The sequence below is a fragment of the Melanotaenia boesemani genome, chromosome 6 (genome assembly GCF_017639745.1).
Source record: "Melanotaenia boesemani isolate fMelBoe1 chromosome 6, fMelBoe1.pri, whole genome shotgun sequence".
Taxonomy (NCBI): domain Eukaryota; kingdom Metazoa; phylum Chordata; class Actinopteri; order Atheriniformes; family Melanotaeniidae; genus Melanotaenia; species Melanotaenia boesemani.
Genome location: NC_055687.1, coordinates 36,774,521 through 36,790,058, shown reverse-complemented (window position 1 = coordinate 36,790,058; position 15,538 = coordinate 36,774,521). Strand labels below are relative to the sequence as shown.

At 40.9% G+C, this 15,538-nt stretch overlaps 2 protein-coding genes across 3 annotated transcripts in view; both read right to left on the bottom strand.

Moving 5' to 3' along the window:
- Positions 1–15,538, bottom strand: part of tsnare1 (T-SNARE Domain Containing 1) — a 259,358-nt gene that overhangs the window by 164,115 nt on the left and 79,705 nt on the right. The window lies entirely within an intron of this gene.
- LOC121642008 (protein FAM200A-like) lies at positions 5,456–7,481 on the bottom strand. 2 transcript variants are annotated; one of them, XM_041988454.1, is made up of 2 exons: positions 6,398–7,481; positions 5,456–6,281 (listed from the first exon to the last, which is right to left on the bottom strand). In XM_041988454.1, the coding sequence occupies exons 1-2, from the start codon at positions 7,290–7,292 to the stop codon at positions 6,250–6,252; spliced, it is 927 nt and encodes a 308-aa protein (XP_041844388.1). In that variant the 5' UTR covers positions 7,293–7,481; the 3' UTR covers positions 5,456–6,249. The 2 variants fall into 2 exon arrangements, with proteins under 2 accessions (XP_041844388.1, XP_041844390.1); XM_041988456.1 differs by having other exon boundaries at positions 5,456–6,777; positions 7,064–7,481.

The window sequence follows — 15,538 nt, the reverse complement described above, 5'->3', positions numbered from 1 at the left end:
ATTCAACAGTTCTTTATTACCAGCCTAGGCTTCAGGCTACAACACCTGCATATACAAGCATTTGCTGTTCTGGGGCTTCACATTTCAGAATAAAGGTTCTTCTAAGTCCAGTTAACTCAAACATCAGAGGCCGAGTTGCAAAGTCTGCTTATTTTTCTGTGAAGTTGCTTGTAAATATCATCAGCTGCAGGTTATTGAGCTTGTTTTCTTAAGTGTAGTTGCTTACTTGGGCTTCCTCTGCTCTCTTTGTAAAGCTCTCCTCATTCTCTCACAGCTGTCCATAAAACATAAAACCCCTGGATGCGGGAAGGAAACGTAAACACCACAGTGTCCACTGCCCTGTTACCGCGACCATCCGAAACGGCACGCCCCTACACACACACACACACACAACTTCACTTCACTTGACAGAGATACAGAGTGACAATCAATAACTGAGGAAATATGTAAATAAAATTGTTTATAAAATAGAGAGTAAGACGATAGGAGAGTAGGAGTGCATTGGAGGGCTCACCAAGCACCATTCTGCCACCCCCCCATTATATATATATATATATATATATATATATATATATGTATACACACACACACACACACACACATATATATATATATGTGTGTGTGTGTGTGTGTGTGGTGTATGGTTTAAATTGAACCTTGCCCACAGATCTAACATTTAAGCAGCTGCTATCTCACTTTTTACTTTTTAATTAATTTATTTTTATTTTATTTATTAGCTGGTCTGACCTTAATGAACATAAGAATTTAATGGGAGAATTTTCAAGAACGTACTTTTAACAAAGTAACTAAAAAATTACTTTTAAAAATGACATAAGTTTTTGGTGTAAGTAACTAACAAAGTAACTGAGTTACTTTTTGAACCACTCTTCCCTCTACCTCTTCCACCACCCCAACTCGTGTGCAAACACACTAAGCAAAACAATTTCTCCATTTTGTGGAACATGTCAAATTAACTTATAATGTTTATCTTGTTACTTGCTGTCCAGGAGAAGAAGAAGAGCTAGCTCAGAGTCAAATTGTAGCCCCTTTAGCTCTTGCAGTGCTCTCCTCTTTGGAAATACAAGGCCAAAGTTAGTCCGGGTAAAGTTTCTTTCTTTATCTGATAACTTCGCCAATGAAGTAATGTCACATCTTTTGCAGGTGAACGTTTAGTTCTGCTCCCCAACAATTTTGCTTAAAAAATATGAGCTGCCATCGCTAGCTTCCTCCAGCCTTTTATAGGGAGGGCCAAGACCTCCGAGAGGACGGAGGAAGCGGCGATTCACATGAATGTACATGAACGCCGACCAGCTGGAAAAGACGGAACAGGAGATCAACACAGAGAGACGGTGTGTGACGTCATGCTATACTCCAGATGAAATTACACCTCTAGCTCTTCGCATGGAGAATTTTTAATTAATTCAATTTAGAAAGGATGGATTTCTGATCATCACCCCTTTGATAACATGACATTCAATCCAACTTAAAGTAAACATCTTCTGCTTTGCATCGTTTTATTCTCAGCATTGATGGGTGGAAATTTGATGTCCATTTTGTGTGAATAAAACCCTTCTTAATTTTGACATTATACCTCACAATGCACCCAAAACAATTTGCTTTGATTGTTTAATGCTCATTTTCCATACTCCACCGATTCCCTGGAAGACTGATGCATCCCCTGAGGGTTGCTTTACAGTCAGTGTTTGGTAAATGCTTTGGATAATTTTAACAGCTTTTTATCACTTTGGACATGAAACTTTTCTTTCACATTAACATATCAACACTTGCTCGTATCAGCACGCCACTTCAAAGCTCTGCTGATACACAATGGCTTCATAAAATCACTTGACAAAGTCACTCTGTGGTTTGAGCAGTGTATCTGATCACATCCACACAGATGCACTTGGGAAAAGCTTATAAGCGCTGTAAGAAATGAAATTACAGAAAACGATAAAAGGACTAAAGCAACTATTTCTCCTCTTATAAATGGTGTTTTCATCCTGCATGATAGAGTTCAACCAAGTTCGCCCCATTTGGGCTTTCCAAAGGATAAATAGCACCTGGGACCTGGTCATTTTTTTGTATTCCCTTAGAAGAGGTTCAAAGCTAGTCGAGCAGACACTGAAAGGTGTTGTGGAGACCACTGATTGGTCAGAGGAAAACATCTTGTGCAGTTTAAAGGTGTTTGGAGGAGAAATTTTGGAGCATGGGGATCCTCACAGCGGTTTCAAGCCAGATGTTTATTACTTTTATTATTTTTTTTTAAACTGAAACTGTGGAGTTCTTGTTTGTGTATAATGGAGGGAGGGGGGACGGCTCTGTTTGTGCATGTGGACGTCTGTGTGACTGTGAGAGAGACAATGATGGGTATGTTTTTAAATTGCTATGTCATATAGTGTGTGAAGGCTTGTTTTACTTTAATATGCAGACATTTAGCTGTTATGCTGCAAACAAATGGAACAAACTGCCAGTGGAGATTAAACTTTCCCCAAATGTAGACATTTTTAAATCCAGGTTAAAAACATTTCTTTTCTCATGCACCTATACATGAAATCTGCATGTTAACATTTTAACTTATCTTGCTTTTAATCATTTTAATGTAATTTATTATTTTATTGTGATTATGTGTTGATGCCTTTTACTGTTCTAAATATCTGTAATGTCTTTGTTTTATGTAAAGCACGTTGAATTGTCCTGTACATGAAATGTGCTATACAAATAAACTGCCTTGCCTTACCTTACATTTTTTCATCATGTAAAGGACTTTTATGTTGCCTTTGGCAAGAAAAACGCTTTATAAATGAAGTTTGATGTGACTTGATTAACAGCTGCACTTTAATTAACCACCGAACAGCCACTGACAGAACAAGACAAATCCATTTTCAATAAATAAAAATTCATGAAAAAATATAGAGGCAAACATTCCACTCTTGGAATAGCTTGAATAATGAGACAACTACACATAACACACATAAGTTATTTATTTGATGGTGTACAAGGTGTCCTTATTAATGAACATTTAAGATGACTATGAATTGTCTTCATTTTTATTTAACCATAATAACATGCTAATATAGCATTAACTTCGTACATTTAAATAGTTTCTACCAGCTCTACTCCAACCAAAGATGCCTGGTTTTAAATTCCCCGACCTGACTCTTAGTCCACAAGACCGGCCAGGTCAAAGTCTCTTCTACAAGCACGCGCACACACACAGAGAGAACAGCAGTATGAAACCACCACTTTAGTTAGCTAGTTTTATATAATTTAATATGCCAATCACCTGCTGTTTAACACACGAATTCCACTCACCGGGGCCCCGTTTCAGAAAGCGGGTTAAACAAACTGAGTTTAAAGCGCAACTCTGGGTTTATCAATTCAGAGTTTTCACTAAACCCTCTTTCTGAAACGGGGCCCAGGTTGGACGACAGCGTCAGGCTCTCCTCCCGCCCATAAGTGTGTAACTGTTGTGTCCCGAATCGACAGTGGAAATAGCACCAGTAGCAGCAGCTCACTGACACACTGAAACAGTGTGATTTGACTTTGTTGTCTTTTCATGTTTTTTCTCTGCGTTCCCTCTCCATTAACTACTCGTACCACCCAAAAAAATCTTCGTCCTCTTCTTTTTCTGCTGCTGCTGCATCTTCTTCTTCTCTCATCCGCCACTCTTTAATTCGCGGTTGTCTAGCAACCAGCCACCAGCTGTTAACGAATGCAGGTCAGGATCAGAACAGGCCAAGCTGCTTTCTCTCTGCGGTGGCTCAACGTCACTTTTGACGGAATTCCTCATGGTCTAAACGGGCCGGCTTCGTGGCTAATTTATGACCGGGAAAGTGAAAGTTATGTCACGAAACATGCTGATAACGCATCTTTGCACACTTGTTAGTAGTTATACGGAAATTTGTGACCTTTTCTAGTGGGTATACGGCGTATACCTGCGTATCACATAGACTACACCACTGGGTGTACGCAGACTTTGACTTTCATGGAACATTACTCACTGTATATTGCAATGACATTGCATTTATGTGATTATCTTCATCTCTGAAAAACTCAGACTTCAATAAACAAACATTAACGCGGTCTAAAAAAATTTTAGAAAGTAAAAAGGTTTAATCCATAAGAGCCCGGAGTGACATATTTGTCACATACAGTTTCTGAGACATTTTGCTTCAATTTGTGGTATAAACTTTGCTCAAAATCCTGTTGAACACAAACTAATACTTGTCTAATGTCCTATAACAGATACCCAGAAGCAGACAACCATATTAGATTTTTAATATATCACATGGTAATAAATGGTAGATATCGGGGGAGAAATAAATATTTTAAAAAAAAATTACTTTTCTTACCATTTTTTCATGGGTTGGGCCTTAGCGGGTTAAATCCAGTCTGTGTTATGTTGAAGAAGAACTTTCTGAATCATAAAGCAAGACCAACTACAGCTAATTTCATGTCTAGCCCATCTAAAACGTCCCATTATTAAGTAAATAAATAAAACAGCTACTTTTTAACATCTTTTTTATGTATTCTAAGCACCTGAAAATTGTATTGATGTCTTTCAGTCTGAATTTCACCTACAGCAGTGAAACTGCCCTCATCAGAGTCTTGAACAGTATTCTGGTTTGGTTTGGCTGAAACTGCCCTCATCAGAGTCTTGAACAATATTTTGGTTCAGTTTGGTTAAAACTAGCCTCAGTCTTGAACAGTATTCTGGTTCGGTTCGGTTGAAACTGCTCTCATTAGAGTCTTGAACAACATTTTGGTTCGGTTCGGTTAAAACTGCCCTCATCAGAGTCTTGAACAATATTTTGGTTCGGTTCAGTTGAAACTGCCCTCATCAGAGTCTTGAACAATATTTTGGTTCGGTTCAGTTGAAACTGCCCTCATCAGAGTCTTGAACAATATTTTGGTTCGGTTCAGTTGAAACTGCCCTCATCAGAGTCTTGAACAATATTTTGGTTCGGTTCAGTTGAAACTGCCCTCATCAGAGTCTTGAACAATATTTTGGTTCGGTTCAGTTGAAACTGCCCTCATCAGAGTCTTGAACAATATTTTGGTTTGGTTTGGTTGAAACTGCCCTCATCAGTCTTGAACAGTATTCATGTAAACACGAATAGCAGTAGAACTTTGGTTTGGCTCTGCTGGATCTCAGTGCTGCTTTTAACACAGTCCAGCATAAGATCCCATTAGACCAGTGGTTCTCAAACTTTTTCTTCCAAGCCCCCCGTTTGGAGGAGGAAAACATCCCAGGCCCCCCCTCCTCGATGAGAATGTAAAAATTAACGCTTGGGTTAAACTTTTTTAATGGAAAAAAGAAAAACCTCCATACATACAAGTATGATGGTGCTCACATTTGCGTGCACACTTCTCAATTAATGCCAGATACCACTAAAGTGGTCCTCGCAAACATTTCAGAACCTTTTTTGAATGAAATGGAAAAAAGTGCTTGGCCAACCAGTTTTAGGGAGATTTTGTCTCCATGTTGCTCCATCAGCCAGAACTTTTTCAAAACTATAACAATAAAGTTTAATTTGTGCAACAAAGAATAGTAAACATTTATGAAGACTGTGTATTACAATTGTAATCTGATGACCAGTTCTTCACTGCTATCTTCAAAAGAACAAAGTGTCGAAGAAGAACAAGGGCAAGTTTTTGGCAACAAATATTAACAGCATCAAAATTTTGAAATATAAACATCTTTTTCAAAACACTGACAAATCTAGTAACATTTATAATTTCCCTGAATAAACAAATAAATGTTAAATTGAATAGGCTTACGTTGCTTATCATTATGCTTAACAATAAGAAATAAAATTAAGTCCTGACAAACAAAAAGTGCAGGTATTTGGTAAGTGAGATTCACTCTTTTGAGTCTGTCATCAGGATCAGTGGCTGCAGTGAGCCTGGCTTTCACTGCACATCTTTTCAAAACGAGGTAGCAACTTTGTTACTGCCACTCGTAATTCATGCTCAATGTTGAGCTTAGATCTGTACTTTGTTTTCAAAGAGGCAACAGCAGAAAAGCCTATCTCACAGAGGTAGGAAGTGGCAAAGGGAAGTAAAATACCCACAGCCTTCTGTCCAATGAGGGGATGCTCTTTTTCCACAACAATCCAGAATTCACTCAATGTCTGTGATGCAAACTTGAGTCTCAGGGAAGAGTCAGATGTCATCTCGATGTATTGTTCCTCTTCAGCAGCGCTGAAATCAGCAGGTGCTGCAGCATTAAAGGGATCTCTCACCCAGTCATACTGACCACTGCTGTCTGGAAAGTATTTCTGAAAGAATCCCCTCAGGGAAAAGATGTGCTCCTTTAGACATGGGATGATGACAGAAGCATCCAAATCCATGGCTTCAACATGCTCACTCAGATTTTCAAATGAGTCATATTTACCCTTCTGAAGACGTTTGTCCCACATCTCCAGCTTCCTAGTGAAGGAGCTGATCTTGTCTGCCAGGTGAGGAAGGTGCTGGTCTCTGCCTTGTAGCTGAAGATTCAAGTCATTCAGCTTCCCAAATATGTCGCTGAGATAGGCCAGTTTCATCATGAAGCGCTCATCAGCAAACTTGGCTGCGACTTCGTACATGCGCTCCTCCTCGAGAAACACGCGGATTTCTTCACGGAGCTCAAACACTCGTGATAGAACTTTGCCCCGCGATAACCACCGAGCCTCGCTGTGAAATAACACAGCTGTGTGCTCCGCTCCCATCTCCTCACAAAGTGCAGAGAACATCCGTGCTTTCAGCGGTCTTGTTTTGATGAAATTAACAACGCTAATAACATCGGTCATCACCTCGTTTAATTCAGGGCTCATATGTCTTGCTGCGAGCGCTTCTCTGTGTAAAATGCAGTGCGTCCATTGTGCGTTTGGCGAGACCTTCTTGATCAAAGCTTGCAGACCTGACTTTTTCCCTGCCATCGTCTGCGCTCCATCGGTGCAAATACCGGCGCAGTTCTCCCATTTCAGTCCATGTTCTGTCAAGTATCCGTCAATGAGGTTAAATACTTCCAGTGCCGTTGCCCTGTTTGCGATGTACTTGCAGAACAACAGATCCTCACTCAGCGAGTCTGATGTCACAAAGCGGACATAAGCAATAAGCAGACAGTTTTTGTTGCTATCTGTAGCCTCGTCCACTTGTAAAGAAAAACGGATGTCTTGCAGTTTTTCAATGAGTTGATCTTCCAAGTCATTTGAAATGTCACATATGCGTCTTGCAATGGTGTCGTTGGACAGGGGGATAGCTCTCAGTTTTGCTGCGCAGTTGTCATCTATCATAGCGGAGACCATATCTAATGCAGCTGGAAGTATGAGCTCTTCAGCAATGGTGTGGGGTTTCTTACACTTAGCAACTCTGTACGCAACCTTGTACGAGGCCAGTTGTGCTTTACTGGTGGTCGACGTTGTTTTTTTTAGGTGACTTTCCTGCTTGCGGTAATCGTCAAGCTTTTTCTGAAAAAACTCGAGGGGTTTACTTTTGTAACTGGGATGTAATGTCTTCAGATGTCGTTTTAATTTATTGGGCTTCATACTGTCTCTTGCCAGTGTTTTCAGACATAACACACATACAGGTCTCTCTTCATCTCCCACAGTATTCACTGTAAATCCAAGAGCAAGGTAGCTGTCGTTATACTTCCTTGTCTTGGATCTAGGCTGCTGATCAGTGGACCTCACATGATCTCCCTTCTCTGTCGTCATAGGTTCTGAATTGTTGCCTGTTTTTCTTTTCATTCCTCTTACATATTTCTCCATGCCTCTCGTCTGTGCAGTGAAGGCCGAGGCTACTCCCGCTTTCCGCTCGCTGTGTTGTTACTGTTACTGTGTCGCTATGGTTGTTACCATGGAAACCTGGTTTGATGAGTGTAACCCCGAAAAAAGTCCGTATTGTCTACTGTAAAAATATTAGTTCCACAACTGCATTTTCCTCAAGCCTCGCGCCCCTCCTCTCATGGCGCCACGCCCCCCTGGGGGGGCGCGCCCCCCACTTTGAGAATCGCTGCATTAGACCAACTGAAAACTTGGCTGAAATTCTGGTTCAGGATGGCTTTGAATCTTCCTTGTGCCTGTCAATTTGAAAGAGAGGGACTATTTTGTGTTAGTTGGTAACTACAGATTTACTCAAAGATACATAACGTGTGGAGTTCCTCTATGCTCCATTTAGGCCCTCTATTGTTCAGCATCTCCATGCACCAATTTGGGTTCTAAATTAACACCCACAAGCCCGCCAAATACAGGTTAAAACTCAGTTTAGAGGGTATAAATAAAAACTTACAGCCACTTGCATCCTTGATGTCAACAAGAAGAGTTGAGTCCCAACAGGGAAAAGCTTAATCTTCATCTGTTCAGCAGGTAAAGGCGGGACTTTCTGATTGGCTGGTAACTCTAGGAATCTACCATCCACATTGGCTGGTGATCATAAAAGTTCCTCTAGAGCCCTGCCTCCCACTAGTTTAGATCATAGAAACAAACTAAATTTCTAACCATTATTATGCTGATGACACTCAGCTTTTTATTACTGTCTCACTAAGGGGCTCTGGTCCCAGAAAAGGCTTCAGTTCATGTCTCTGTCAAATCAGTGTTTCGGAAATTTCTTCAGCTAAATAAAGATAAATCTGGAATTATGATCTTTGGGACCAAAGATGAGCAGCCAAAGATTAGTGTACAGCTTCTGTCTGCAATGTTAAAACTAATAGATCCATCCACAAATCTTGGTGTCATTTTGGACTCTGAGGTAAATTAAACAGCAGGTACCAGATCAGCTTTTTATGATGACTAGATCTAGAATAAGGGGACTGATGGCTCAACATTATTTAGAAAAATGTCTTCATCATCTGTTTTTAGTAGTTTTTAGTACTGTAATGGAGATTTCACAGTACAATCTAAGAAGTCACAACTAATCCAGATGCTGCTCATGTCATTTCAAAGACCAGAAAAAGGTAACATATCATTCTGGTTCTACCATCTCTACACTGGCTTCCTGTGAGACAAATATAGTATTTTAAAATATCGCTGCTGGTGTACAAAGCTCTGAATGTTACTTATGATTATGTACAGAACCTTATGCATAAAAGAAAGCATGAGGTGGCAAAGAGAAAATTCCCCAGTCGTCAGACTGTAGCAGGCAAGTGTGATTAGAGCTTAATGCAGGGAACAAAACAATAAAAGTCTCCAACCTGTCATAGTTCTAAAAGTCCACAGAGTCTACAACCTATTATTTGAGCTTCTGTATTCAACACACACACACACACACGCACATTATCACAGTTGTAAAATTAGAGCAAACATCTGTTTAGAAATTAGTAATGTGAGTGTTGCGCTGGTGTTCACTGTTTATCTCCTGCTAACGAGAAACCCCAATGAATGTATTGAATTTATTCTAGATAATGATCAGTTATAGATGTGGTTCATTTTGTTTTACTCTCAAGTTAAAAAAGAACAGAGTAACAAAAGCAAAGTGCCCTAATTTCTTCTTTTCAGATGAGTGAGAGTCCCGAACACCCTGCGATAAATTACCATCACGCCCCCATCCATAGCAAAAATGTGCTGTCTGCATCATGTACAATTATACTCTCAAATCAGAGAAGAATTAATCAAGTGCTCCCATCTGATTATACCTGAGGTCATGGCTGGCTCCTCACTGATGAAGCATTGATGCAATACCATTCAAAAAATCTGTGAAGTAGCCAGTGAGCAGCTTTGAAAAGATGAGAACCTGTTCAGATCTACTGGTTCTGTAGAAGCCGACTGAAAAAAAACGCACACATCTCAAATATCTATCAACAGCTTACCACTGTAGGAGCTGCTGTCTCCATTGTAGACCCTCTTTCTCCATTTCTTTCTATCCCACACCCGTTCTCAGATTTCACTCTTCCATCCCCAACTGATATTTCTGAACTGATTCAGAAATCCAAACCTTCCACCTGCCTGCTCGACTCTTTCCCTACAGTCCTAGTCAAAGCTTGTCTTCCTTCACTGGTCCTCACATCACTGCCATTATTCATTCCTTCCTCAACACCGGATATGTTCCACTAGCTTTCAAGACTGCTGCTGTCACTCCGATCATCAAAAAACCTGGTGCTCATCCGTCTGACTTCAGTAACCTTCGTCCCATTTCTAATGTTCCCTTCATCTCCAAAATCCTGGAAAAGGTTGTCGCCTCTCAGCTCCACAAACACGTCACTAATAATAACCTGTACGAACAATTCCAGTCTGGCTTCGGTCCCTTCCACAGTACAGAATCTGCTCTGTTAAAAATCACTAACGACCTGCTGATGGCAGCTGACTCCGGTCTTCTGGCAATCCTCATCCTCCTTGATCTCAGTGCAGCATTCGACACCTTCTTACACAGCATCCTCCTAAATAGACTGGCAACCCTTGGTGTTTCTCATACTCCTCTCACTTGGTTTTCCTCGTATTTCTCCAACCACACACAGTTTATTCAACTCAAGGCTCACACTTCAAAGTCATTCTCTGTCTCCGGTGTACCGCCGGTGTACCCCAGGGATCAGTCCTGGGCCCCCTTGGCTTCATTTTCTATAAATATAATATCAACTTCCATTCCTATGCAGACGACATCCAGCGCTACACCTCTTCCAAACCGTACTCCTCCCTTCCACCTTCCTCTCTCTCTGACTGTCTCCAGGAAATCAAAGCATGGTTCTCCTCCAATTTTCTCAAACACAACAGTAATAAAACTGAAGTTCTACTTGTCGGCACGCCCTCAACTCTAACCAAGTCTCACAGTTTCTCCATCAACACTGACAGTTGTATTTTCCCCTCCCCTCAGGTCAGGAGTCTTGGCGTCATTCTCGACAGAACCCTATCTTTTCAAGCCCACATCAATAGCATTACTCTGTCTGCTTACTTCCACCTTTGTAATATCAACCGTCTGCGCTCATCACTCACTCCGCATGCTGCCGCCATTATTATGGGCTCGATACACGGTACGCGACCAACGACAGTGACAGGCGAAACTCATCGCAACCTTCGTGAAACCAAATGTCATGTCCTCCTGCACCAGTACGCTCTGCTTCACCAGAATTCTGATCACCGGTTCATGGACTTCATCTCCCAGGACTCATCTGTTCCAGCTCATCGGACTTCACCTGCCTCTATCCTCATCAACCTAACAAGTCACACCTGTCCTCCGGCCTACTTAAACCTTCAGCACACTGCAGAACTTTGTATTGTCTTGTCACACCCTTGGTCTGTTAGAGCTCCATTAAAATCCTTCTCTCAACCAGCCTGCGCTTGTGTCTGACTTTCAGCCGATCCAATCTTACACCAAACACACGGGAGGCGACCAGCGACAGCGACGGGAGGAGTACCGTGCATCGCGCTCTCTAAGAAATTTGACTGGTTATGATATTAGTGGGGATTTGACGTTTTCAAACCAGTCCTTGACGTGACACAATATGACAGGAGAGTCAGAATATTTTTCTCAGTCTTCCGTGTTAGTCTGCTTATGGGTCCCTCTTTGTAAGACAGCTCCAACAGCCGTGACAGTTCCCTCCTCCTAGCTTGAGTGTCCTCCCCCAGCCAGAGTCTTCTCCTCCTCCCAAAAAGAGTATCCTACTTCCAGTCTTGAATCACGAGATCCTCCAGATGATCAAGTCAGAGAATGTTGAAATGTCTCCATCCGTCCTCTCATTAAATCTCACTCCTGAGGCGTGAGATGAGGATGATGGCGAAAAAGCTGCTGTGGGTGAATATGGCTAAGAATGAAAAACTGTTTTGGATGGTCAGCAAAACTAGAAAGCACAACAGTAATGGTGAATTTACTATTTGCCAAATGTTTTTAATGGCCTAAAATACAGTGAAATAAGAAAAGAAGAAAGCGTAGGACAGGGCTGGAGTACGGGACTCATTCTGAACATCAGGGTTATTCTATCAGACTACTGAAACAAGGGTATATGCAAACCACAGGAATTCATAAAAGATTCACCTTGACTTCAGTAGGAGGAGGCACATCATCATACACCCATTCTCCAAACACACACATACTGCCATGTAGGATCACCTCCACATGCAGCTGTCTGGAGGCGTTCTGCTCTGTTTAGTGTGCCATCACATCCCTCGCAGGCCCAACGTGCAGAAAATGCAAAACAGCATTAAAATTGTTGTTTTGAAAAGCTTAGTTCTGGTTGGACTAAACAACACACTGTTCAGACTGCAGTTTGGTCAGATATTACTGCGATAAAAGCTTCCTTGTTCATTTCCCTCAGTGCTCTGCTCAGTGGGGGACACCCACTGATAGGAAAGTTGTGCAAAGAAAAGCATGAAACTACCAAAATTACTGTGATTATATAATCTGAAAAGGGATCAAGACTGACTAAGTTCAAACCAATTGGATGTAGGAATGTAGCGATCTTTTTAAAAGTGTTGGGGACGTGGGTTGGTGCAGGTTGGGGTGGGTGATATCAGAATGATCCAATGTTTTCACCTACTTCCAGTTTCACACTGCTGAACAAATTCAGGATTTTCTTCTGAACCATAACTGTGGATTGGGGGTAACAAATGACCAAATACCAATTTCACCATGTGAGGACTCTGTATCTGCTTAGAAACAAATATTAAGTTTAAACTAACCTTCACTAAGGTGAAGGCAAGGCATGGCAAGGCAAGGCAGTTTATTTGTATAGCACATTTCATGTACAGGACAATTCAAAGTGCTTTACATAAAACAAAGATATTACAGATATTTAGAATAGTAAAAGGCATCAACACATAATCAACACATAATCACAATAAAATAATAAATTACATTAAAATGATTAAAAGCAAGATAAGTCAAAAAAAAGTTACCGTGCAGATTTCATGCATAGGCATATGAGAAAAGAAATGTTTTTAACCTGGATTTAAAAATGTCTACATTTGGGGAAAGTTTAATCTCCACTGGCAGTTTGTTCCACTTGTTTGCAGCATAACAGCTAAATGCTGCTTCTCCATGTTTAGTCTGGACTCTGGCCTGGACTAGTTGACCAGAGTCTTTGGACCTAAGAGCTCTGCTAGGTTTATATTCTCTGAACATATCACAGATGTATTCTGGGCCTAAACTATTCTGGGATTTGTAAACAAGCAGAAGGGTTTTAAAATCTATTCTGTGACTGACTGGAAGCCAGTGTAAAGATTTTAAAACTGGTGTGATGCGTTCAGATCTCTTAGTCCTGGTTAAAACTCTAGCAGCAGCGTTCTGGATGAGCAGCAGATGTTTAATGCTCTTTTTAGGAAGTCCTGTTAAAAGACCATTACAGTAATCCAGTCTACTGGAGATGAAAGCATGGATGAGTTTCTCTTGGTCTTTCTGGGAAACTAAACTTTTAATTCTGTTGATGTTTCTGAGCTGGTAAAAAGCTTCTTAGTGACAGCTTTGATGTGGCTGCTGAAAGTCAGATCTGAGTCTATCAACACTCCCAGGTTACGAACTTGGTTGGTGATTTTAAGAGCCCGAGTCTCCAGGTGTTTGCCAATGCTGACCCTCTTCTCTTTGCTACCAAACAGAATAATCTCAGTTTTGTCTTCATTTAATTGTAGAAAATTCTCCCTCATCCAGGTGTTTATTTGCTCCAGACACTGACACATTAAGTCTATTGGACTGCAGTCATCTGGTGACAGAGACACATAAAGTTGTGTATCATCTGCATAACTTTGATAACTAATGCCATAGTTCTGTAATATTTTACCCAAAGGGAGCATATACAAGTTGAACAGAAGAGGTCCAAGGACTGACCCCTGGGGGACTCCGCAAGTCATGGCCACTCGCTCGGATTCATAGCTGCCGATCGTAACAAAATAACTCCGGCCTTCTAAATAGGACCTGAACCAGTTAAGGACCGCTCCAGAAAGTCCAACCCAGTTTTCCAGCCTATGCAACAGGATTCTGTGATCTACAGTATCAAACGCAGCACTGAGATCCAACAGAACCAGGACTGATACTTGACCAGAATCGGTATTCAACCTAATGTCATTTAACACTTTGACCAGAGCTGTTTCAGTGCTGTGATGAGGTCGGAAGCCGGACTGAAATTTATCAAGATTTCCACTTTCATTTAAAAAGTCATGAAGCTGGTGAAATACAACTTTTTCAATAATCTTGGAAATAAAAGAGAGGTTAGAGACAGGTCTATAGTTGTTCATTATAGAGGCGTCTAGAGTCCTTTTCTTTAGGAGTGGCTTAATAGCAGCTATCTTTAGTGACTTGGGAAAAATGCCTGATGCCAGCGAGCTGTTAACTATCAGTAGGAGATCACTTTCTACTGAGGTAAAAACTGTTTTTAAAAAATCGGATGGTATCATGTCCAGTGTGCATGTTGTTGATTTCAAATGCCAAACTGTTTCTTGTAGGACTTTTAAATTCACCATTTTAAATTGCGACATGACAGCAGAATTGTTTCTGGGTTTTAGGCACAGACTAATTTTCTTGTTTGACTGTGTGGAATTAATATTTTGCCTAATTGTTTTAATTTTTTGGCTAAAAAAGTTTGCAAATTGGTTGCATTTCTCAGTGGAAAGGAGCTCAGGGCTTATCTGTTTAGGAGGATTAGTAAGTTTTTCAATCATAGCAAACAGAATGCGAGAATTGTTGACATTCCTGTTAATAATTTCAGATAAATGCAGCTCTCTGGCCTTCACAGGTCATTGTTATAGTTACGCAGGCTTTGTTTGTACAACTGATAGTGAATTTGAAGTTTATTTTTCCGCCATTTCCGCTCAGTTTTTCTGCATTATCTTTTTAGGCTGGTAACCACAGTGGTGTTTCTCCATGGTGTTTTCTTTAGATGCCCTAAGTATCAGTGAATGCAGCTGATACCATGGTCTGGGTAAATACTCGATTCTGATTGGCTCGAGGTTGTCCATTAAAAAGTGATAATGGACACCTATAAATGACGTTCTGGTCAAATAGCCTTATTGCTGTAAATTATTGTGCTGACTAAACGGTGGTTGGTAACCATGGCAACAGAAACTCAGACGCCGGGCTGCAGACGCGCCAGATCAGAGCAGCCTGCAGGCTTATTTAACATGTAGGAAACTATCTGACTGTTTGAAACAAAATGTCGCATCATCCTCTGGACACACACAAGCTATAAGAGCTGAACCGGCCCTCTGAAATGTGTGTGTCACGTCTGCGGCCGACTGAGCTGCAGGTTCTGTGTCAGAGCCAGTTACCTTGGCAACGCGTCACAACAAAATAGTCCACTCAGCCGCTTCTTGTGAAAAATGTACGATTTTACCGGTAAAAAAACAACATTAACACATTAATAATTTATTGAATTTTTTTTTTCTTTCTTAATGAACCATGGTTTAAGCGGGATAATGCCCTCCGAGGTGGCCATCATCATAAATTAATGGACTTCGCGTCGGACTGTTCATGCTTCCGCATCATTATGATAATGGCCACCTCGTTGGGCATTATCTCTTACATATAACCCAGTTCTGTATGTTGTTCTACAACAACACTGAAAATCATCCTTGGCTGTTTTTACTTTAGGCCTTAAAAGAAAATTTTATTTGTGAGGGGAGCTCTTCCTGGTCAGTTT